The sequence below is a fragment of the Hemitrygon akajei genome, chromosome 8 (genome assembly GCF_048418815.1).
Source record: "Hemitrygon akajei chromosome 8, sHemAka1.3, whole genome shotgun sequence".
NCBI lineage: Eukaryota > Metazoa > Chordata > Chondrichthyes > Myliobatiformes > Dasyatidae > Hemitrygon > Hemitrygon akajei.
In genome coordinates this window covers 51551901-51578408 of record NC_133131.1, presented here as the reverse complement: position 1 = coordinate 51578408, position 26508 = coordinate 51551901, and the positions used below count along the sequence as shown (strand labels likewise).

The window sequence follows — 26508 nt, the reverse complement described above, 5'->3', positions numbered from 1 at the left end:
CCAGAGCTTTACCTCACTGTGCTGATCAGTGTGAACAAACGGGACATTAGTTTTAACAGAATTGACATGACCTCTTAAAAGCAGCCTTCAGTCAATCACTTCAGAGCCACCCTTCCCACACCAGAGGCACCCATGAAGTAACCGAGAGGGAGAGGGCCTCTGTTTGCAATGCAGAATCCCACAAGACTTACCACACCAGCTTTAACTACCAGGGTTCAGGGCCACTGGGCCCTCTCCCATGTCTTTTCCTTCACCATCCAGTAACCAGAGCAGACATAGTCAAGTGGGAGTGTGCAGATGAATAGGAATATCAGCAGCAAGGATCATTGTAGGATTATTGGTAAAATGGACATAACAATGGCAGATTGCAGGTTCAAAAATTCAAAGTATATTTATTGTCGAAGTATGTACACTATAAACAACTGAGACATTCATCTTCTTGCAGGCAGCCACAAAGGAAAACAATGGAACCTGTTCTGCCTCCAGAGGCACTGTTTGTTTTGCATGCAGTTCACTTTGTATAACATCACTTCCTGTTCACAAGCCTTTTCCTATGCAGGTTAATACGGATTTCAACTTGAAGCCCACCTGGTAGAAAGACATCCACTCTTTACTTGCCCTTGAAGCAGCAATATCTGAGATTCTTAAGCTTTCTTAATATAGGTAAACATTTGCTAAGCATACTTTGAAGGAAGTATCATCGTTATTGTTCGTCGCTATTAATCTATCGCTGCTCCACGAGTTCGCTCAGGAAGTGATGTCAGAATGAGGCGCATCAACTGTGTCTTCCTGATGCTCAAACAAAGCCACAATCGGCACAGCCACAGCGCAAGCCGGGCAGCACGAGTGAGAGTGGCTTCTGCCAAAAGTGAAGTAGACATGCAAATGGACAGAGCTCGCATCGCCTTGGATAATGCACATGTAGTCATGGAGAAAAGAGGTGTGGAGGTGGGGAAAGCATGAACCTGAGGCTGCCTTAGCAGAGGTATGAAGCAGTAGCTGGCTTAGACAGTGGTGAGCCTACAATCAGAGACAGTCGTGCTTTGCCATCACACAACCAGTGCAGCTTACTAAAGAGTACGTCCAAACACACCTTGGCTCTGAAAAAGACAGTACTCCGGCTCTGCAGGTAGAAGCTGTCCACAACACACACCTTTCACTCAAGCCAGGTATTGACAGCAACAAAGACTCACAACACCCCCTCCTGCAGTTTCACCACAACAAAACCCCAGTTAAGAGCTGTTACTAATACCAATTCCATCTGTACAGACATGGACAGAAAGAACTTCCATCCATCCCAGGTCACCCATTTGGCAAACCAGTCTCCATAATGCTCTTATTCAGGAGCTGCAGATGCATTAGATTTGGCTTGGTTTCTGGCTCAGCAAGACTAGAAGTGTTTGACAGTCAATCTGCCAGTTGTCTGTCCTAGAAGTTAAGCCTTCGCAATGCTGTGGAAGGACCAAGTCTCACACCTAGTGAACAACTAGACCTTCACTGTAAGTGTCTTGATGGGCAGCCAGTGCAACATGCAACCAGGGTTAGGGCAGTGCACACCGATGGATTTGAGAGGCTGGACAAATGCTACGGCTCTCCAGAGGCAATCTCTTTTCAGCTGATTCGACAACTTTCCAAAGCCGAAGATAGACTCTGGAGTGTTTGCACTTTAGTAAGCAAACTCTCAGCACAGAGCGACTCAGTTGGGCAAAGGTTAGAACCCTTCTTTGTTCAAAGACAGGCGAGTGCAAAGGAAGTGCAGTGCATCACAAAGCAAGGACTTCTCTTCGTCTCCTCAGTGAACTCTGACCCTTTCTCAACTCCGAGCGGCTACTGCCAGACAGAGGACGTATGAAGAGGCCACAACTCACCAGAGTGACCACCTTACCCAACTGTCGTTCTGGCTGAGCGCCATGTCTCTGCTCTGCTCAGGGCAATACGCCAACAAGGACGACATTTTCCAAGCGAGCACAGTTACAGACTGTGCAGCAAGACTGATTTCAAGACTAGTCTCTGAAACTGTCTGTTCTTTTGGCAAAGACATAATGAAATGATCACTTGCCTTTTAGTTTCAGTCGCTAAGTTTGACAGCATGGGTGATCAGGTGGCGAGTGGTTGGCGCTGTTTATTTTGTATGCAGTTTACTACACAAGCTGAATCCCTCCTCCCCACACACAAAAAAAAGAACAAAAATGGAACAGGCACATCAACACCCAAATCCCCCTCAGCCGCACACAAAAAAAATGAGTAAGATGATGAAGAAGGCATGTAGAATGCTAGACTTCATTATCCAGGGCAAAGAGCACAAGAGCAGGGAGGTTACGGTACAACTTAATAAAATATTTCTGAGGGCACAGCTTGAGTACTGTGTATACTCTGGTTAGCACACTGTGGGAAAGATGCAATGAGGGGATCCAAGGATCAACTCATCTACTCAGAAGCTAATGCAATTGAAATACATTGCCTCGGTGAGAGGTGGAGACAAGAACTTGTGCAGTATTTGAAAAGTGCCTAGTAGTTGAACAAACCACACAGCGAAGGCCACAGACAGTGCTGGAAAACAGGATTAGTACAAATACATACTCTCATATTACAAATGCTAATGGGCCTGGTTTGGTGCTGTTATAACTCCGTCGATGCTGTAAAAGGTCTTTATCTTCAAAGAAATGGTGATGTTAGAAACATTTAACACACCCCCTCTCAGTTAATGAAATTTGTTGACATGACCACACCAGACGAGGGCAGATCCCAACTGCAGCAGGAGGACTGCATCATTGTCTGCACAAGACTGAAGTAAGTCGCAGAAACTGGTAAAATCAGTCAGCTCTATCATGGTATCCATAGTATCCAAGACATCTTCAAGGAGCGGTGCCTTAGGAAGATGGTGTCTATCATTAAGGATCCCCACCACCCAGGACGTGACCCCTTCTCACTGTTACCATCAGGAGCCTGAAGGCACACACTCAGTGACTCAGGAGCAGCTCCTTCCCCTCTGCCATCCGACTTCTAAATGGACACTGAACCCATGAACACTGCCTCACTGTTTTATTTTTTATTTCTGTTATTTTGCACTACTTATTTTAACTTAACTATTTAATAGACTTAACGTAACTCGATTTTCTTCTCTGATTTAGTTTTCATGACGTATGCCGGTGATATTAAACCTGATTCAGATCCTGCTTCACATGTAGCTCTCTTCCTCTCTATACGCGGCTCCTGTGCCTGTATGGATGTCACATGCAAGACTGGCAATCACTGCCCATCTGTAACTGCCCTCAAGATGATGGTGGTGACCCATCTCCTTGAACTTCTGTTGGCCTCATGATAGTGCTCCCACAGAGCTGTTAGGAAGCAAACTCCAGCATTTAAATTCAGCGACAATGAAGAACCAAGTCGGGATAGTAAACAGTTTGGAGCTAACCCCAGCAGAGCAAAGCATTCACCAGGGATGCAGCTTAGCTGACATTCCAAGCCTGTCAATGGTAAATATCACCTCCTGTAGCATGTGCCAAGAAATTTCAAGTTTTTCCTGAAATTTAAAATACAAGTGTCTTTTGTTAATTAAGTGTACCTGAATAACTTCTCCAAAGCAAGTTATGAACGTGGCAAGGAAATGTAGCATGAAGTCAAAGTCACGTTCCCCTCACTCTGCTGGGCGGCCCCATTGTGAAATAAGTGAGACCCCAGTAGTGTATAGACTCAAAGCACAGAAGGAGGCCTTTCAGCCCATCTGATCCAGTACCGACCTATGTTAACTTTATTTACCAACAACTGGTCCAAAGCCTTCGATTGTAAAGTACTTTTTGCAACAGTCACATGCTGAAAGTATGCTCTCAAATAGCCAACCTTTTCCCAGAGAACAGCATCGCATACCTGTACCGCACCCTCGGATTCCCTCCTGATACCTCGGTAAGGAGAACTGAGGCTGGACAGGTTGGATGGGTGGTTCTTCAACAGGACTATGACCAACAGCATCACTTGCAGGTTTGCTGGTGCTGCTGGAGTAGGGATGGAATGGTCTTGGCAGGGGGCAGGAAGCTAAGCAAAGACTAGAGAAGAAATGAGAAGCAGAAAATGAGTGAAGGCTTGAAAGGCAAGTCAAAACTAAAGTCAGAAAATGGATATAGTCACATTCTGGTTGACTTCTGGTGGATGTCGAGTTTAGTGATTAAGGTAGACAAGCTTAAAGTTCAGACAGACAGAAGCTATCAAACTAATTATGGAAATGTGGTTCATAGAGGGGCAGGACTGGAGCACTCTACAGTGGTTAGGGAAGAAATAAGTAAGAGGATTAAATAGAAGTATTTTGCAATATTGGTTAAAGAAATAATCGGTTCAGAGTTACAGAACAGCACAGCATGGAAACAGCCCCTTTGGGCCAATTAATCCACGTTCAACAATTTAGTTCCTTTTGCAACAGGGGATGATGTGCATGAAAGATCATAAAATGAGGCTACATAGATTGTACTAAAGAACAAATAAGGGCCTGTCACATTGCTGGAACTGTATTGTAGAGCTCTAAACTGTCCAAAGGAGGTAGAAGAGCAAGTATGTAGGCAGATTTCCAACAAGTGTGAAAATGGGACTAGCCGTGGGGAGCAGCTACCCATGTACAAACCCCGCGGGACCTGAGCCGAGCAAGCAGATAACCCCAGAGCCAAAGGAGTTGCGACTCTGGGTAAACTAGCAAGTGTCAGCGAGAGAAAGGTTGCATTGTAGTGATCATTATTAATAAAATCTGAGTTAAAGCTTGGGTGAGGACAGTTTTGTTGGTCTGAGAACTGATTTGGCAAATGTGAACAGGAAACAGCCACTAGATGGTAAATCAACCCCAGAACAAATAGTTCAGGCTAAAAGTTCCCACAGAGAAAAGGCAGTCCCCTGGGTCACAGAGGGCAAGATGAGTCAAAGAGAAAGAAAGGGTTATGGAAAATACTTAATCAGCATATAGACTAGGAGAATATGGAAAGATTAAAGGTGAAAAGCAGAGATGAATGTTAAAACATCAAAAAGTTAGATAAAATAAAAACACAAAGATGCTTTCTCAGAACAAGAGTATAATTAAGTAAAAGTGTCAATGTGGACGAGTTCTTTAGTGTAGTATCCACAGGAGGCACTGCCTCCAGAAGGCTAAATCCATCAAAGGGGCATGCCATCTTCTTACAGCTACCATTAGCTAGGAGGTACAGAAGCATGAAGTCCAAAACACCAGGTTCAAGAACAGTTACTTCCCTTCAACCATTCAGTTGCTGAACCAACCAGAACAACCCTAATCACTATACTATAATTACTTGTGTTTTTTGTTCTAATTCTGTTCTTTCATGTAAAAAAAAATTCTTTTTTTTCTTATGAATGATGTTTAACTGTGTATCTGTGATATGGCTGCATGGTTTTCATTGCATGTAACTTCCTCCTCGTCTGAGAAACCTCTCACTGCTCCTTGCCACTTGCCCAGCGTTCTGCCCACTTTTATTTCATCAACTTCAATCCTGATGACAAACCCTAACCCTAACGAATTCCTTTGGGAAGCCTGCATCAACAGTATTTCCCAAACTGTCCTCTGCATTACTTCTACAAAAATAATTGGATGTGATTTGTTCTTAACAAATCCATTCTTCAATCAGTACATACTTGTCCAAGTGACTGCCAGTTCTGTTTCTGATTGGTGGTGGAGAAAGCTTTAGATAAAAAGTGAAACTAATTGCTCAGTAGATACTTGAACAAAAATGGACCATTTGTAATGTTCTATAACCCCTGAACTTACAGATAACTACAAGGTTATGGTCAGGGTCAGGCTGAAAGTAACCTTAATTCTTCAACTTGAGCGATTGAATCACAAACACTTCCATCCACCTGTACCAGCTTGTGCTCACCACTGGCCAGAATCACAGTTGCCCTTAGCTCAGAGCTGTTTCTGATCTCTGCCACATTGCACAGTCACCCAAACTCCATACTCAAGAGGAGGAGGAGATTTAACTTCCTTTTCCTCCTGTCTGTAAAGCCAGATACAGATTGTGGTAACTCCCTGTCCATGTAGAGATCTCCCAGGCAACATCCAGCCAGGAGCCCTGGAGAGGCAAAAGACAGTCTGCTGTGTACCCAGTTCTCAGCAGCCTCCCACTCCCACCTATCACCAGCAAAGCATCAATTCACTCAGTAGCCCCACTCCCCCGTGGACAGAAGATAGGGGATATTCACTGAGGAGCAGAACAGAAGCAATAGGTTTTGACTGATGAAGGAATATGTGGCATTATGCAGGAAAACCTGACACCATTGCTTCAGGAACCATTATGATTGAATCATCCAGTCACTCTGTATGGAGATAAGCCCTTCAGCCCATCTGCTCAATGCCGACCAAGACTTCATCTAAGTTAGCTTCATTTGCGCATGTATATGTACACCAGGGACTTTCACAGACTTTGTTTGACGTTAACTCAATGCCATTACAAGGCAAATTCCTGTAACTTGTGGCCTCACAATTTACAACCCCAATCTTTAAATCGTTAGCGGATTTGGTTATAATATAGTGCACCCAAGTTCCTTCTTGAAATCACTGATATTGATGGCAACTGGCCGAGATTCCAGCTCTGATCTATGTGGCACCTTGTTTATTACAGTTTGCTAATCCTGAAATGACCCTCATAGCAATTGATTCTAGTGCCCCATCCACTCTGTCAGACTGCATTGTGATGTACAGTCTCCAGCGCCAGATATTCCCACACTGCCTTGTGTTCGGTGAACACACAGACTGATCATCTGAAGGCAGAATCTAATCTCACTGCAATCTCTCTTTGTGCATCTTGCCACTCCTACACCAGTCAACTCTGATCTGACTACATTCAGGCCTGGAGAATGAATAAGGCTGCTTTTTCCTCAGTTAGTTTACTTGAACATTTTAATAATCTGCAAATCTTCACATGATTTTATTGAAAATATCATATTTAATAATGTTTTAAAGTGTTCACAGTACCAAGGACATTAAAATCAGTAAGTACAAAGAGATACCCAGCTTTGAGGGCAAATTGCACCCCTGAGCTTTGTTTCCCGCAATGTCTGTAACACCCTTAGCACCTTCTGCTAGCCATGGATTACCGAGGAAATGGCAGCCGCTTTCAGAACATTGCCCACCCTGGCAACACCAGCAGCAGGACATGATCTGTTCCTGGTCTGGCATTTGCCAGAAATGACAGGTTTCTGCCGTAGTTTCCCTAACCCAACAGTATCGTCACTCCAGTTGGGAACTTCCACAGTATCGATGGGACAGTACTGTACTACCGGAGTTCCTTGTCAGTCACAGCCAGCACTGCACAGTCTTCTCCTCACTAATTTGTTATCTCACCTCTGGAGCGTCATGCACCATATCAACACAGGGCAGGAACTAATGCAGCATGTTCCATCATGTACAATGCATAAACTGAAACCCGATCCTACACCACACTGTATATACTGTAAAACCAGATCCTACACCACACACAGTGTACATTGAAAAACCAGATCTTACCCCCACACACTGTAAAACCAGATCCTACTCCCACACACTGTGTACACTGTAAAACCAGATCCTACACCACACACAGTGTACATTGTAAAACCAGATCCTACCCCCACACACTGTGTACACTGTAAAACCAGATCCTACACCACACACAGTGTACACTGTAAAACCAGATCCTACACCACACACAGTGTACACTGTAAAACCAGATCCTACCCCCACACACTGTGTACACTGTAAAACCAGATCCTACCCCCACACACTGTGTACACTGTAAAACCAGATCCTACACCACACACACTGTGTACACTGTAAAACCAGATCCTACACCACACACTGTGTACACTGTAAAACCAGATCCTACCCCCACACACTGTGTACACTGTAAAACCAGATCCTACACCACACACACTGTACACTGTAAAACCAGATCCTACACCCACACACTGTGTACATTGTAAAACCAGATCCTACACCACACACACTGTGTACACTGTAAAACCAGATCCTACACCACACACTGTGTACATTGTAAAACCAGATCCTACACCACACACACTGTGTACATTGTAAAACCAGATCCTACACCACACACACTGTGTACACTGTAAAACCAGATCCTACACCACACACACTGTGTACACTGTAAAACCAGATCCTACACCACACACACTGTATACACTGTAAAACCAGATCCTACACCACACACACTGTGTACACTGTAAAACCAGATCCTACACCACACACACTGTGTACACTGTAAAACCAGATCCTACACCACACACACTGTATACACTGTAAAACCAGATCCTACACCACACACACTGTGTACACTGTAAAACCAGATCCTACCCCCCACACACTGTACACTGTAAAACCAGATCCTACACCACACACAGTGTAAATTGAAAAACCAGATCTTACCCCCACACACTGTAAAACCAGATCCTACACCCACACACTGTGTACACTGTAAAACCAGATCCTACACCACACACAGTGTACATTGTAAAACCAGATCCTACCCCCCACACACTGTGTACACTGTAAAACCAGATCCTACACCACACACAGTGTGTACACTGTAAAACCAGAACCTACACCACACACACTGTGTACACTGTAAAACCAGATCCTACCCCCACACACTGTGTACACTGTAAAACCAGATCCTACACCACACACACTGTGTACACTGTAAAACCAGATCCTACACCACACACACTGTGTACACTGTAAAACCAGATCCTACCCCCACACACTGTGTACACTGTAAAACCAGATCCTACCCCCACACACTGTGTACACTGTAAAACCAGATCCTACCCCCACACACTGTGTACACTGTAAAACCAGATCCTACACCCCACACACTGTGGACACTGTAAAACCAGATCCTACACCACACACACTGTATACACTGTAAAACCAGATCCTACACCACACACACTGTTTACACTGTAAAACCAGATCCTACACCACACACACTGTATACACTGTAAAACCAGATCCTACACCACACACACAGTTTACACTGTAAAACCAGATCCTACACCCCACACACTGTTTACACTGTAAAACCAGATCCTACACCACACACACTGTATACACTGTAAAACCAGATCCTACCCCCACACACACTGTATACACTGTAAAACCAGATCCTACACCACACACACTGTTTACACTGTAAAACCAGATCCTACACCACACACACTGTATACACTGTAAAACCAGATCCTACACCACACACACTGTTTACACTGTAAAACCAGATCCTACACCCCACACACTGTTTACACTGTAAAACCAGATCCTACACCACACACACTGTGGACACTGTAAAACCAGATCCTACACCACACACACTGTATACACTGTAAAACCAGATCCTACACCACACACACTGTTTACACTGTAAAACCAGATCCTACACCACACACACTGTATACACTGTAAAACCAGATCCTACACCACACACACTGTTTACACTGTAAAACCAGATCCTACACCCCACACACTGTTTACACTGTAAAACCAGATCCTACACCACACACACTGTATACACTGTAAAACCAGATCCTACACCACACACACTGTTTACACTGTAAAACCAGATCCTACACCACACACACTGTATACACTGTAAAACCAGATCCTACACCAAACACACTGTATACACTGTAAAACCAGATCCTACACCACACACACTGTGTACACTGTAAAACCAGATCCTACCCCCCACACACTGTACACTGTAAAACCAGATCCTACACCACACACAGTGTAAATTGAAAAACCAGATCTTACCCCCACACACTGTAAAACCAGATCCTACACCCACACACTGTGTACACTGTAAAACCAGATCCTACACCACACACACTGTATACACTGTAAAACCAGATCCTACACCACACACACTGTATACACTGTAAAACCAGATCCTACACCACACACACTGTATACACTGTAAAACCAGATCCTACCCCCACACACTGTGTACACTGTAAAGCCAGATCCTACCCCCACACACTGTACACTGTAAAACCAGATCCTACACCACACACACTGTGTACACGGTAAAACCAGATCCTACCCCCACACACTGTGTACACTGTAAAACCAGACCCTACACCACACACTGTGTACACTGTAAAACCAGATCCTACACCACACACACTGTGTACACTGTAAAACCAGATCCTACCACCCACACAGTACACTGTAAAACCAGATCCTACACCACACACACTGTGTACACTGTAAAACCAGATCCTACCCCCCACACAGTACACTGTAAAACCAGATCCTACACCACACACACTGTGTACATTGTAAAACCAGATCCTACCCCCACACACTGTGTACACTGTAAAACCAGATCCTACACCACACACACTGTGTACACTGTAAAACCAGATCCTACACCACACACAGTGTACATTGTAAAACCAGATCCTACCCCCACACACTGTGTACACTGTAAAACCAGATCCTACACCACACACAGTGTACACTGTAAAACCAGATCCTACCCCCGACACACTGTGTACATTGTAAAACCAGATCCTACACCACACACACTGTGTACACTGTAAAACCAGATCCTACCCCCACACACAGTGTACACTGTAAAACCAGATCCTACCCCCACACACTGTGTACACTGTAAAACCAGATCCTACACCACACACTGTGTACACTGTAAAACCAGATCCTACCCACACACACTGTGTACACTGTAAAACCAGATCCTACCCCCACACACTGTGTACACTGTAAAACCAGATCCTACCCCCCACACACTGTGTACACTGTAAAACCAGATCCTACCCCCACACACAGTGTACACTGTAAAACCAGATCCTACACCACACACACTGTGTACACTGTAAAACCAGATCCTACACCACACACACTGTGTACACTGTAAAACCAGATCCTACCCACACACACTGTGTACACTGTAAAACCAGATCCTACCCCCACACACTGTGTACACTGTAAAACCAGATCCTACCCCCACACACTGTGTACACTGTAAAGCCAGATCCTACACCACACACAGTGTACATTGTAAAACCAGATCCTACACCACACACACTGTGTACACTGTAAAACCAGATCCTACCCCCACACAGTGTACACTGTAAAACCAGATCCTACACCACACACAGTGTACATTGTAAAACCAGATCCTACACCACACACACTGTGTACACTGTAAAACCAGATCCTACACCACACACACTGTGTACACTGTAAAACCAGATCCTACACCACACACAGTGTACATTGTAAAACCAGATCCTACCCCCACACACTGTGTACACTGTAAAACCAGATCCTACACCACACACAGTGTACATTGTAAAACCAGATCCTACCCCCACACACTGTGTACACTGTAAAACCAGATCCTACACCACACACACTGTGTACATTGTAAAACCAGATCCTACCCCCACACACTGTGTACACTGTAAAACCAGATCCTACCCCCACACACAGTGTACATTGTAAAACCAGATCCTACCCCCACACACTGTGTACACTGTAAAACCAGATCCTACCCCCACACACTGTGTACACTGTAAAACCAGATCCTACCCCCACACACTGTGTACACTGTAAAACCAGATCCAACACCACACAGTGTACACTGTAAAACCAGATCCTACCCCCACACACTGTGTACACTGTAAAACCAGATCCTACACCACACACACTGTGTACACTGTAAAACCAGATCCTACACCACACACACTGTGTACACTGTAAAACCAGATCCTACACCACACACACTGTATACACTGTAAAACCAGATCCTACCCCCACACACTGTGTACACTGTAAAGCCAGATCCTACCCCCACACACTGTACACTGTAAAACCAGATCCTACACCACACACACTGTGTACACTGTAAAACCAGATCCTACCCCCACACACTGAGTACACTGTAAAACCAGACCCTACACCACACACTGTGTACACTGTAAAACCAGATCCTACACCACACACACTGTGTACACTGTAAAACCAGATCCTACCCCCACACACACTGTGTACACTGTAAAACCAGATCCTACACCACACACACTGTGTACACTGTAAAACCAGATCCTACACCACACACACTGTGTACACGGTAAAACCAGATCCTACACCACACACACTGTGTACACTGTAAAACCAGATCCTACACCACACAAAGTGTACACTGTAAAACCAGATCCTACCCCCCACACAGTACACTGTAAAACCAGATCCTACCCCCACACACTGTGTACACTGTCAAACCAGATCCTACCCCCCACACAGTACACTGTAAAACCAGATCCTACACCACACACACTGTGTACATTGTAAAACCAGATCCTACCCCCCACACAGTACACTGTAAAACCAGATCCTACACCACACACACTGTGTACACTGTAAAACCAGATCCTACCCCCCACACACTGTGTACATTGTAAAACCAGATCCTACACCACACACACTGTGTACACTGTAAAACCAGATCCTACACCACACACACTGTGGACACTGTAAAACCAGATCCTACCCCCACACACTGTACACTCTAAAACCAGATCCTACCCCCCACACTGTGTACACTGTAAAACCAGATCCTACCCCCCACACTGTGGACACTGTAAAACCAGATCCTACCCCCCACACACTGTGTACACTGTAAAACCAGATCCTACCCCCCGCACACTGTGTACACTGTAAAACCAGATCCTACACCACACACACTGTGTACACTGTAAAGCCAGATCCTACCCCCACACACTGTGTACACTGTAAAACCAGATCCTACCCCCACACACTGTGTACACTGTAAAACCAGATCCTACACCACACACAGTGTGTACACTGTAAAACCAGATCCTACCCCCACACACTGTGTACACTGTAAAACCAGATCCTACCCCCACACACTGTGTACACTGTAAAACCAGATCCTACACCACACACACTGTACACTGTAAAACCAGATCCTACCCCCCACACACTGTACACTGTAAAACCAGATCCTACCCCCACACACTGTGTACACTGTAAAACCAGATCCTACCCCCACACACTGTGTACACTGTAAAACCAGATCCTACACCACACACTGTGTACACTGTAAAACCAGATCCTACACCCACACACTGTGTACACTGTAAAACCAGATCCTACCCCCACACACATTGTGTACACTGTAAAACCAGATCCTACCCCCACACACTGTGTACACTGTAAAACCAGATCCTACACCCACACACTGTGTACACTGTAAAACCAGATCCTACCCCCACACACTGTGTACACTGTAAAACCAGATCCTACCCCCACACACATTGTGTACACTGTAAAACCAGATCCTACACCACACACACTGTGGACACTGTAAAACCAGATCCTACACCACACACAGTGTACATTGTAAAACCAGATCCTACACCACACACACTGTGTACACTGTAAAACCAGATCCTACACCACACACACTGTGTACACTGTAAAACCAGATCCTACACCACACACACTGTGTACACTGTAAAACCAGATCCTACCCCCACACACTGTGTACACTGTAAAACCAGATCCTACCCCCACACGCTGTGTACACTGTAAAACCAGATCCTACACCACACACTGTGTACACGGTAAAACCAGATCCTACCCCCCCACACACTGTACACTGTAAAACCAGATCTTACCCACACACACTGTGTACACTGTAAAACCAGATCCTACCCCACACACTGTGTACACTGTAAAACCAGATCCTACCCCCACACACTGTGTACACTGTAAAACCAGATCCTACACCACACACACTGTGGACACTGTAAAACCAGATCCTACACCACACACAGTGTACATTGTAAAACCAGATCCTACACCACACACACTGTGTACACTGTAAAACCAGATCCTACACCACACACACTGTGTACACTGTAAAACCAGATCCTACACCACACACACTGTGTACACTGTAAAACCAGATCCTACACCACACACTGTGTACACTGTAAAACCAGATCCTACCCCCACACACTGTGTACACTGTAAAACCAGATCCTACCCCCACACACTGTGTACACTGTAAAACCAGATCCTACCCCCACACACTGTGTACACTGTAAAACCAGATCCTACACCACACACTGTACACTGTAAAACCAGATCCTACCCCCACACACATTGTACACTGTAAAACCAGATCCTACACCACACACACTGTGTACACTGTAAAACCAGATCCTACCCCCACACACTGTGTACACTGTAAAACCAGATCCTACACCACACACTGTACACTGTAAAACCAGATCCTACCCCCACACACATTGTACATTGTAAAACCAGATCCTACACCACACACTGTGTACACTGTAAAACCAGATCCTACCCCCACACACTGTGTACACTGTAAAACCAGATCCTACCCCCACACACTGAGTACACTGTAAAACCAGATCCTACACCACACACACTGTGTACACTGTAAAACCAGATCCTACCCCCACACACTGTGTACACTGTAAAACCAGATCCTACACCACACACTGTGTACACTGTAAAACCAGATACTACACCACACACAGTGTACATTGTAAAACCAGATCCTACCCCCACACACTGTATACACTGTAAAACCAGATCCTACACCACACACTGTGTACACTGTAAAACCAGATCCTACCCCCCCACACACTGTGTACACTGTAAAACCAGATCCTACCCCCACACACTGTGGACACTGTAAAACCAGATCCTACACCACACACTGTGTACACTGTAAAACCAGATCCTACCCCCCCACACACTGTGTACACTGTAAAACCAGATCCTACCCCCCACACACTGTACACTGTAAAACCAGATCCTACACCACACACAGTGTACATTGTAAAACCAGATCCTACCCCCACACACTGTGTACACTGTAAAACCAGATCCTACACCACACACTGTGTACACTGTAAAACCAGATCCTACACCACACACACTGTGTACACTGTAAAACCAGATCCTACCCCCACACACTGTGTACACTGTAAAACCAGATCCTACACCACACACACTGTGGACACTGTAAAACCAGATCCTACACCACACACAGTGTACATTGTAAAACCAGATCCTACACCACACACACTGTGTACACGGTAAAACCAGATCCTACACCACACACACTGTGTACACTGTAAAACCAGATCCTACACCACACACACTGTGTACACTGTAAAACCAGATCCTACACCACACAAAGTGTACACTGTAAAACCAGATCCTACCCCCACACACTGTAAAACCAGATCCTACTCCCACACAGTGTACATTGTAAAACCAGATCCTACACCACACACACTGTGTACACTGTAAAACCAGATCCTACACCACACACACTGTGTACACTGTAAAACCAGATCCTACACCACACAAAGTGTACACTGTAAAACCAGATCCTACTCCCCACACTGTAAAACCAGATCCTACACCACACACACTGTGTACACTGTAAAACCAGATCCTACACCACACACACTGTGTACACTGTAAAACCAGATCCTACACCACACAAAGTGTACACTGTAAAACCAGATCCTACCCCCACACACTGTAAAACCAGATCCTACTCCCACACAAAGTGTACACTGTAAAACCAGATCCTACCCCCCACACTGTACACTGTAAAACCAGATCCTACCCCCACACACTGTGTACACTGTAAAACCAGATCCTACCCCCACACACTGTGTACACTGTAAAACCAGATCCTACACCACACACAGTGTACACGGTAAAACCAGATCCTACACCACACACTGTGTACACTGTAAAACCAGATCCTACACCACACACACTGTGTACACTGTAAAACCAGATCCTACACCACACACACTGTGTACACTGTAAAACCAGACCCTACACCACACACTGTGTACACTGTAAAACCAGATCCTACCCCCACACACTGTGTACACTGTAAAACCAGATCCTACACCCCACACACTGTGTACATTGTAAAACCAGATCCTACCCCCACACACACTGTGTACACTGTAAAACCAGATCCTACCCCCACACACACTGTGTACACTGTAAAACCAGATCCTACCCACACACACTGTGTACACTGTAAAACCAGATCCTACACCACACACACTGTGTACACTGTAAAACCAGATCCTACACCACACACACTGTATACACGGTAAAACCAGATCCTACACCACACACACTGTGTACACTGTAAAACCAGATCCTACACCACACACACTGTGTACACTGTAAAACCAGATCCTACCCCCACACACCGTGTACACGGTAAAACCAGATCCTACACCACACACACTGTGTACACTGTAAAACCAGATCCTACACCCCACACACAGTGTACATTGTAAAACCAGATCCTACCCACACACACTGTGTACACTGTAAAGCCAGATCCTACCCCACACACTGTGTACACTGTAAAACCAGATCCTACACCACACACTGTGTACACTGTAAAACCAGATCCTACACCACACACACTGTGTACACTGTAAAACCAGATCCTACACCACACACACTGTGTACACTGTAAAACCAGATCCTACCCCAAAACACTGTGTACACTGTAAAACCAGATCCTACCCCCCACACACTGTGTACACTGTAAAACCAGATCCTACACCACACACTGTTTACACTGTAAAACCAGATCCTACACCACACACACTGTGTACACTGTAAAACCAGATCCTACACCACACACACTGTACACTGTAAAACCAGATCCTACACCACACACACTGTGTACACTGTAAAACCAGATCCTACCCCCCACACAGTACACTGTAAAACCAGATCCTACACCACACACACTGTACACTGTAAAACCAGATCCTACCCCAAAACACTGTGTACACTGTAAAACCAGATCCTACCCCCCACACACTGTGTACACTGTAAAACCAGATCCTACACCACACACTGTTTACACTGTAAAACCAGATCCTACACCACACACACTGTGTACACTGTAAAACCAGATCCTACACCACACACACTGTACACTGTAAAACCAGATCCTACACCACACACACTGTGTACACTGTAAAACCAGATCCTACCCCCCACACAGTACACTGTAAAACCAGATCCTACACCACACACACTGTATACACTGTAAAACCAGATCCTACACCACACACACTGTACACTGTAAAACCAGATCCTACCCCCACACACATTGTACACTGTAAAACCAGATCCTACCCCCACACACTGTGTACACTGTAAAACCAGATCCTACACCACACACTGTGTACACTGTAAAACCAGATCCTACACCACACACTGTGTACACTGAAAAACCAGATCCTACACCACACACACTGTGTACACTGTAAAACCAGATCCTACCCCCACACACAGTGTACACTGAAAAACCAGATCCTACACCACACACACTGTGTACACTGTAAAACCAGATCCTACACCACACACACTGTGTACACTGTAAAACCAGATCCTACACCACACACACTGTGTACACTGTAAAACCAGATCCTACACCACACACACTGTGTACACTGTAAAACCAGATCCTACACCACACACACTGTGTACACTGTAAAACCAGATCCTACACCACACACTGTGTACACTGTAAAGCCAGATCCTACCCCCACACACTGTGTACACTGTAAAACCAGATCCTACACCACACACTGTTTACACTGTAAAACCAGATCCTACACCACACACTGTTTACACTGTAAAACCAGATCCTACACCACACACAGTGTACATTGTAAAACCAGATCCTACACCACACACACTGTATACACTGTAAAACCAGATCCTACCCCCCACACACTGTACACTGTAAAACCAGATCCTACACCACACACACTGTGTACACTGTAAAACCAGATCCTACCCCCCACACACTGTACACTGTAAAACCAGATCCTACCCCCCACACACTGTTTACACTGTAAAACCAGATCCTACACCACACACTGTGTACACTGTAAAACCAGATCCTACACTACACACTGTAAAACCAGATCCTACCCCACACACACTGTGTACACTGTAAAACCAGATCCTACACCACACACACTGTGTACACTGTAAAACCAGATCCTACACCACACACACTGTGTACATTGTAAAACCAGATCCTACACCACACACACTGTGTACACTGTAAAACCAGATCCTACACCACACACACTGTGTACACTGTAAAACCAGATCCTACACCACACACACTGTGTACATTGTAAAACCAGATCCTACACCACACACACTGTGTACACTGTAAAACCAGATCCTACACCACACACACTGTGTACATTGTAAAACCAGATCCTACACCACACACACTGTGTACACTGTAAAACCAGATCCTACACCACACACTGTGTACACTGTAAAACCAGATCCTACACTACACACTGTAAAACCAGATCCCCAACTGACCACATTGCTACATTTTTTGTGGATAGCTTCATAACTTAAAATGAACTTTGATGGACGTATATTCCAATAGTTGTGTGTGAGTGCAAATATACTTCTATTATCTTGAAACACAAAGAACCAAATGATCTGAGTAGCCTCACTTCTCCTGGCATTCTTAGACTTCAGCTCAAAATTATATTTCAGTTTCTAAAACTGCACAAGATCCTATTCATCCGTGTGTCTGGTGATTTACAATGGCTCCTGGTCCATTCAGACATCAGTTTTAAAGTGCAAACCCTAAGGCATCACTCCTCCCATCTCCGTGGCTATAAAAGGACATGAGGGTCCTTTTAGGCTTTCCCTGACATCTTTCTCCATTACTCACCTGCACTGGTTAGTACACAAAATCTTACTGCCTCTCTCCCCTCTTTTCTGACCTTCCTGAAAATCCATCACTTTCCTCCTTAGCAAGGTGCCCATCGTTACTCACTAACACTACCGCGAACTGCCTAGGCAATATTTAACAGCTCCTGATAAGAGGTGTGGAAGGACACTGCAGAAAAGGCAGTTGGAGATTGAGGGTGGACAGTGATGTTGATACGAACTTTTGAAGAGACCCTTTAACTGTAATGTTGATAACATTCGTTAGTACACGATCACAACAGTTGCCAAGCAGCAACTTATGAGTAATTTGGTTCTATTCTTAGTGTTCCTTCTTGCACTGTGAAAGATGCTTCAACACATACAATCCTGCAGTTCTTAGAATTTTCACCCGATTTAAGGGGCTAGCATTGAATCAGTGGAGGCCGGGGCAATAAATAAACCATTTAATTCGGGAGGGGTAAGGGGGACCAGTGAAAATTTGCCTGCCTTGAATGCCAATCTAACGCTAGCTATGAAGAGCTTTTCAGATCACATCGTAGCAGAGCTGAAATTTTGACTTTCCTAAAAATCCAACTGAATAAAGCTGTTTATCTCAGCACTGCACACTTCAAGACATTTCACTCTGGCCTGCAACAGAGTGCAATAACAAGTTGCCTGGGTCATACTGTATCACTCAAAGTTCACTGGCATCATTTGTGATGACCTCACTCCCTGAACATTGCTCCTTTTGGAGCACCACAGGGGATCTTGGACCTACTTGTGTTGAGGTGCCTGTCACAGGGTACTCCCGGGACAACGTGGGCCTGAAAAACTGCCTACCAAATTGAATAAATTACATATGCCCTCCCCCTTCTAAACCAACTCCCTACACACCATCCTGTTCTGAGCACTTCATTACCCTGCCATATCACACTCATCCTCCAGATTCCCACTCGTTCCCTTCCAGACTCAACAATCCCATCAGAAGGGTTTTGGCTCAAAACGTTTTTTCCCATAGATCCTGCCTGGCCTGCAGAGTTCCTCCAGCATTTTGTGGGTGTTGCTCAGAATCCCATCAGTAAATGCCTGTCTCGGCACTGAAACCTCCCCCTAATACTTCATCAATCAGCCCCCCCCCCCCCACTCCAATTGCCCATGTCTGCCCCAGTGCCACCCCAGATACATTCTCAACCTCCTACTATCCAGAGCACAAGCTCAGTTAGTGCTGGGTCTGGGGATTCAGCAGAGAAAGCAATCCAACAGATTCTAGAGCCTGCCCCTCTGCAACGTCCTGACTAAGAGTGAACAGTTCACCGCTATCTTGTAGGCAACTCTGAAGTTCATTACAACTCACTTTGAAGCATACTTCACTTTACCTGTGCCTTAAACACTGGTCTCAACAAGAAATATGAAATTAAAACAGATTATACCTAGTTAACACCAATACTTGAGGTCTAAAAATAATGCCCAGTGTTTGAAATAAGCAACATGATGAGGAAATGGTTTAAATTATTAAATTCAGTTACTAAATGTATTAAATTATCATTTTTTAAATTTCAGAGATACAGTGCAGAATAGGCCCTTCCAGCCCTTCACTGCGCTGCCTAGCAACCCCTGATTTCACCCTAGCCTAATCACAGGGCAAATTACAATGACCAATTAACCTTCTCACTGGCGTGTCCTTGGACTGTGGAAGGAAACCGGAGCACCCGGGGAAAACTCGCACGTTCCTTAGGGAGGACATCGGAATTGAACTCCAAATTCCAGTGCCCTAAGCTGTGACGGAGTCAGGTTAACTGCCACACTACAATGGCTCCCAAATGCAGAAACATTTGATCATCTAAATGTTGCTGCATATTACAAACAAATATTTGGCAGTGTATACTCAGAATACACCGTCTTTCCGTTAGTTTACAGCTTATCTGTACTCCATTTACTGCCCACCCCTCTATACCCCTGCCAAACAAACACTCATCTGAGGGCAAAATGTCAAGGATTGCAGCCGGAGCTCATTTTTGGTTTGCTGTTCAGCTATGTTACAATTACAGCTGAAAGGCTTTTCATGTTGACCTCACTACACTGACAGGTCCTGTCCTTTCGCACAACTGGTGAACTCCCTGCTGTTTCTTTTACTGAACCCTCCACCTAAACATAAAGCCACAGTGAGGAGCCTGCAAGGTAAAGATGAACCAGTTAGAGCTTGGTGTTTTGCCCTGTACTCATATTTTGACAACAGTATGTCGCACACAAAAATACTCGTAGCATATATCCACTCTTGCATCATAATAGGGCGAGGAAATGGAGAGACAAAATACCGACACAAACTCAGCAGCTTTAATATCTGATGTTTGTCAGACGTGAGACGCCCACAGTGACACTGCCGTGAGTGAACTTGCATTACGAAGCACCATCTAGCAGATACTCAAGTGAAAAGTGCTCACTTCCTACTTCTTCGACTACTCCTCATGTTACGAAGTACTTCCTCCAAGAACGAGCATGCTAACAGCATTGTTTATCAGCAGGCTGAGCCCTCGGCAAGATCAAGGACTCTCTTGATCTGTGCAGTCGCTGCCCTGCTAGATTACTGCATTCACACCTTTTCTTCCTCACAGTTATATTTACTATCCCAAAAAAAGTCAACCATGAAGAATCACTGCTCCTCTGGAGAGCCTCAGGCTACTGCAGTTTCTCAATTCTCAGTAGAATTGAGAGAGCACTTCACCCATCTCCATGAACATGTCTATTCCCTCTCACAGGTACGATGCACAAGAGAATAGACACAAGGAGTACTTTTGTCCATGAAGTAGTGTTGTCAAAACATTGGTATAGAAACACCAGTGCCCTTGAACAGAAAAGCCTATGAAAAGTAATGGATATGGTCCAGTCCATCACAGGAAAAGTCCTCCCCACCATTGGGCACATCTACAAGGAGAGCTGTGGCAGGAAAACAGCATCCATCATCAGGGACCCGCCCACCATCCAGGCCATGCTCTCTTCTCGTTGCTGCTGTCAGGAAGAAGGTGCAGGAGCCTCAGGACTCACACCACCAGATTCAGGAACAAGCTATTGAACTAGTGTAGATAACTTCACTCACCCCAGCACTGAAATGATTCCACAACCTATGGACTCACTTTCAGGAACTTTATAACCCATGTTCTCAGTATTTAATTACTTATTCATTATTATTTTTTCTTTTTGTATTTGCAAACCAGTTGTTCGTTCGTCTTTGTGTGCAGCTTTTCATTGGCTCTATTGTGCCTCTTTCTATGTACTGTGAATGCCTGCAAGAAAATGAACCCCAGGGTAGTGTATGTACTTTGATAATAAATTTGCTTTAAGTACAGGGCAAAACACTGAGTTTTCACTGCCTCAGCTCCTCGCCCGTTTCTGGATGTGGCTGTTAGTTTATGTGAAAGGTCTACCAGTTGAAACATACTGCAGAAAGAGGTCCTTCGCCCCATCATGTCCATACTGGCCACTGCGTGCCACCCACCTATATTCATCCCCTTTACCAGCCCCCAGCCTCATCATTCAGCTGGTGTCAAGGTATTTAAAAGTTGCAAGAATCCCTGCCTCCATAACCCACTCATACACTTTGTTCTACATAAACCATGCTCCAAGTGACAATACTTTTTAAAAATTAGATTCTTTAATTGTTGTCTTAAATTTAAGCCTTCTGCATTTAAACAGCTCTAATAATGGGATAGGTTTCCCACTGCCTATGCTCCAAATATTGTTACATACTTCTATCAGGTCCCTGTCAGCATCCCGCTCTGAGGAAAACAAACCCAGCCTCTGCAGCTTCCCATTTAGACAAAAGGGTCGATCCTCCTCTGCACCCTTTCCAGTTTAATCCTGCCCTTCCTTACCTACGGTGACCAGAACTGCACCAACTACGCCCTAACCAAAGCTTTGTATTGTTGGTCCATAACCTCTTCTGTAGGGTTCCATGCCATAGCTAATGAAGGCAAGTGTCCTACATGCCTCCTCATCTGGCCATGTTGCTACTTCTGGGAATCCTTGGACTGCGCTCAACACTCTGGGACAGCAGTAGTAAAAAAATGAATAGAAAAATGGACGTCACCAGCAGCTACATACACACTCTCACACAAGGACCACACCTTCATACACACACACACACAGATACACACACTGATATACATACAGCACACATTGATACACACACTCACACACAGTGCCTCTCCTTTCGAAGTCTTTTCTCAAACTTTTTTCCCCAGCAGCAAGTTTATCTAGCGAGTACACATGGAACTAGGTGAACACATCCATCTGCAGCAACACTTCAAAACGAAAAGCACTCCTGCATCGTGTCACAGTGAAGGAGGACAAGAGACAGAGGGAGCCGTGCGGACAGCGTGGTACTTAGCACAGCAAACGTAGGACAAATGTCAGTTCAGGCATGTTTTTCTAGCGACAACACTGCCCATACATTTTGGAGAAGCCACATATTTTGAGGAAAGCTACATGTTTCTTCAATGTACTCAAAGCAAATGCTTGACGTAAATTGTTTATACTTAAAGCAAGCTATAAAATTTAAAATGTTAAACGTCTTTCTTTCAGCTTGAACAAAACAGAGCACTGTCACAATGATCAGTGAGTGCAAACAGATGCTCGATAAAAAATCCCAAGGAAATGGAAGTTGAAACTACCGTGATGTCCCACACAGATCTTTCCTGCCTCCTTTCAAAAGCTAACTTGCAGACTTAAAGCTTTAGAGGAGCCATTCCTGAAGCCACAAGGTCGACCAAGTAAACTTGGGTCATTTTGGATCAATCATTATGCGTCACCCATACAGAGCTGATGGGCGAAAAGGCAGTGGACAATAATACCGTCTGTCTATTCTCTGTGTGATATTTAATGCAGGAGTGTGGGGAGACTGCTCTGCAGTTTAAACTACAACAAAATTCTATCAAATAAAGATTCTGGCCAGAACTTGCAGATGTAATGCTTGCGGTCAACAAAGCAAAAAATAATAACTATCATCAGTATCTGTACTTGAAGGCAAGTTATGCTTGAGCATTCCCTCCAAGTTTAAACTGGAATTTATACAATTTAATGACCTAAAGCTGAGGTACGGAACAATTCACTCACTTTCTACAACAGTAAATGATTATGGATGCTTTCTGCTTCTGCAGTAATTTTTGAATGTCCCGTGTCCTGGCTACACTTATCCCGTACGTCAGGCGTCTCCTGCAGATAGATGCCACTACACAGTGACAGACAAAGGGGAGATGTATGGCACACTGCCAGGACACAGGCCAGAGCCATTCTTCAACACTTGTCGCAAGCTGACAGCCATGTTAGTGGAGCATTCAAAACATTCACGTTGCTGGCTGCCAACTTAGCGAAGTTCACAGGACACACGACAGCCTCCATTACAGACTCCTGACTGAAGTATGTCGCGCTGACCCTCTTTTTCAGCGTTACACGCAAAAATTCCACCCTGCCTTTTATTTTAATCACCAGTTACTTCATGGCAGTAAACAAAAGTTGCAACAGATGTGGGGGGTCATTCATGCCCCTACAAAAAAGAAATGGCTGTAATTTTAGCACATGGAACATATACATGTGAAAAAAATTCACCCTCTCTCATACACAAAGTGCAAAGCCTCATTCAAATCGAATAAACTCTACTCCTAGTTCGGTGCCAAACCGTTGGCCAATCGGAGATCACGGTTTAGGATACCTAATGTGTGCAAACAGATCATTGGCTGTTGTCCTACCAATAACCTCCACCTTGTGTTGGTGATGACAGAAGACGACTTGACAATCAGTCCACAGGAAATGTGTCTTACAGCCAGTGCGTCCCTGTTACCCCCACACTAAAGCTCTAACACTCACTCACTGACCTTTTCCCTCTTCTTTCCTCCCTCTCTCACCTCTCATTCCCTCACTCACTTACTCCACCTCCCACCGCCTCCTCGTACTGACAGGTCACCCACAACATCTCTTCCCCTTTCACGAGAGCCAGTGATTGTTCTTTCTTCGCTGAATCCAGCTAATATCCCACACATGACAGCCCCCTGCCCACTCTCTACCTACACGCCCACTCACTCAGCCAGCCCCAGTCCTTTGCCCACTCAGCCAGAGCCCTCGCTGCCCCAACACCCACCCGGAGTCTGCCCGACCACTCCGTGCACTCACCGTTAAGCCCCCAGCGCTCCTGATTCTGCTTCACTTGCTCGGGGCTCAGACCTGTGTTCTCATTCACGCCGAAGTAGGCAAGAACTTCTTCCACCGTCTTGCTGTGCGCCTTCTCCATGCTGCCTGCACGCCGGCGGCTCTCAGCAGTCGTTTACCTCGCCCGCGTTGCGACTCTGATACGCGGCACCCACCTCAGGCACTGCACTCCACCCGCTCCCAGCGCATCCGCAGGTGTGTTTGGCTCGGCGAGCTCTCCGCCCTGGCCCCGCCCCACCACTAATCCCGCCCATCCTGCGGGCCCCGATTGGCTGTCAAAGCGCGGGGGTGCGAAGAAACCCCGCCCCGGGCGGGAGCCGCGCCCCCTGATTGGCGGGCATTTAAGAAAGCCCCTTCTATCTGCTTCCGTGTGTTGAAGGGGCGCGCTGGAGCGGAGCGGACACACGCCGCTTCCTTGTGCTGCAGCGGCAACACGCTGCACCCTGCTCCCTGCTCCCTCAGCTCACTGCTTCAGCACCGGCGGTGCTTCACGGCCCCCAGTTACGGGCAACGCATGTACCAACCTCTTTCTCTTACTGGCATATTTTGGTCGCTCTCTCTCCCGTGTACCTTGCAACCGCACCCGTTTTTGAATCTGACATCGTGTAGGCTGCGCGGCATTTTCGCTAAAAAAAAACTTGTACATCGGGATGTCCCAGAATAGCTTCTAGCCAATATCCTTCTACAGTTTATGTTAAACTGGCAACCTGCATCGGTCAGCTCCTTTTAACAAGACCAGATAATCTGTACCAAAACCTGGAGCAGTAGGATTTAGAAAGTCCAGAAAATCTCTCCAGCTGGATCTTGCACGGGCCAGTGTCTCTTAGCTAGTCTTTCGTCTCTCAATCCGAATATTGACCAAGTCTCCGATAGTCTTCCCCCGGCTTCCCTCAGAAGCTGAAATGAGGCAAAATATTTTCTGGAACTCTTTTCCTCAAAGGGCAACAGCGGTAGAGATTTTTAAAGAGAAGCAAAGGGTTGAAAGGAGTTATCCAGGACATGCACATACCGAACTGAAACAACTATCAGATCAAATTAAGTGCTGGACCAGACTAGAGGGACCGAACACCTTCTCTGCTCCTGATTTATATGCCCAAATATTCCCACCTGATCGCCGAGACTCATTCTGCAACCATAGTGGTTATACTCTGCTCCCGGGGGAAATGCAGTGAAGACACAATTCCAATCTCACTCGCTGACCTGATTAAATCAACGAGAAAAGGAAATTGCCTTGATCTTTTCTCTGCATAGCTGTGGCTCCCAGTGAACCTGTGGGCCGAATCCTAAACCCAGCTGCTCAGTCTGAGAAACTCAAGGGTAGGTAACATAACCTTGTGGCATTATAGTTAACCTTCAATGATTAATGCACAATGGCATGCAGATCCCCTGAACAGCAATATTCCACAGTGACACTTTAATATTTTCTCTACCTCACCTTATATTCCACCTACCATGTTTTTGCCCCTTTATTTAGCCTG

At 45.4% G+C, this 26508-nt stretch overlaps 1 protein-coding gene across 1 annotated transcript in view; it reads right to left on the bottom strand.

The window, feature by feature from the left end:
• The window catches only part of atp2a3 (ATPase sarcoplasmic/endoplasmic reticulum Ca2+ transporting 3), a 200482-nt gene extending 175239 nt beyond the window's left edge, over nucleotides 1-25243 (bottom strand). Inside the window, exon 1 of the mRNA XM_073053837.1 lies at nucleotides 24995-25243. Within this exon, the coding sequence (XP_072909938.1) occupies nucleotides 24995-25112 (118 nt within the window). The 5' untranslated portion in view covers nucleotides 25113-25243. The remainder of the gene's footprint in view (nucleotides 1-24994) is intronic.
• Between the last annotated feature and the right edge of the window lie 1265 nt (nucleotides 25244-26508).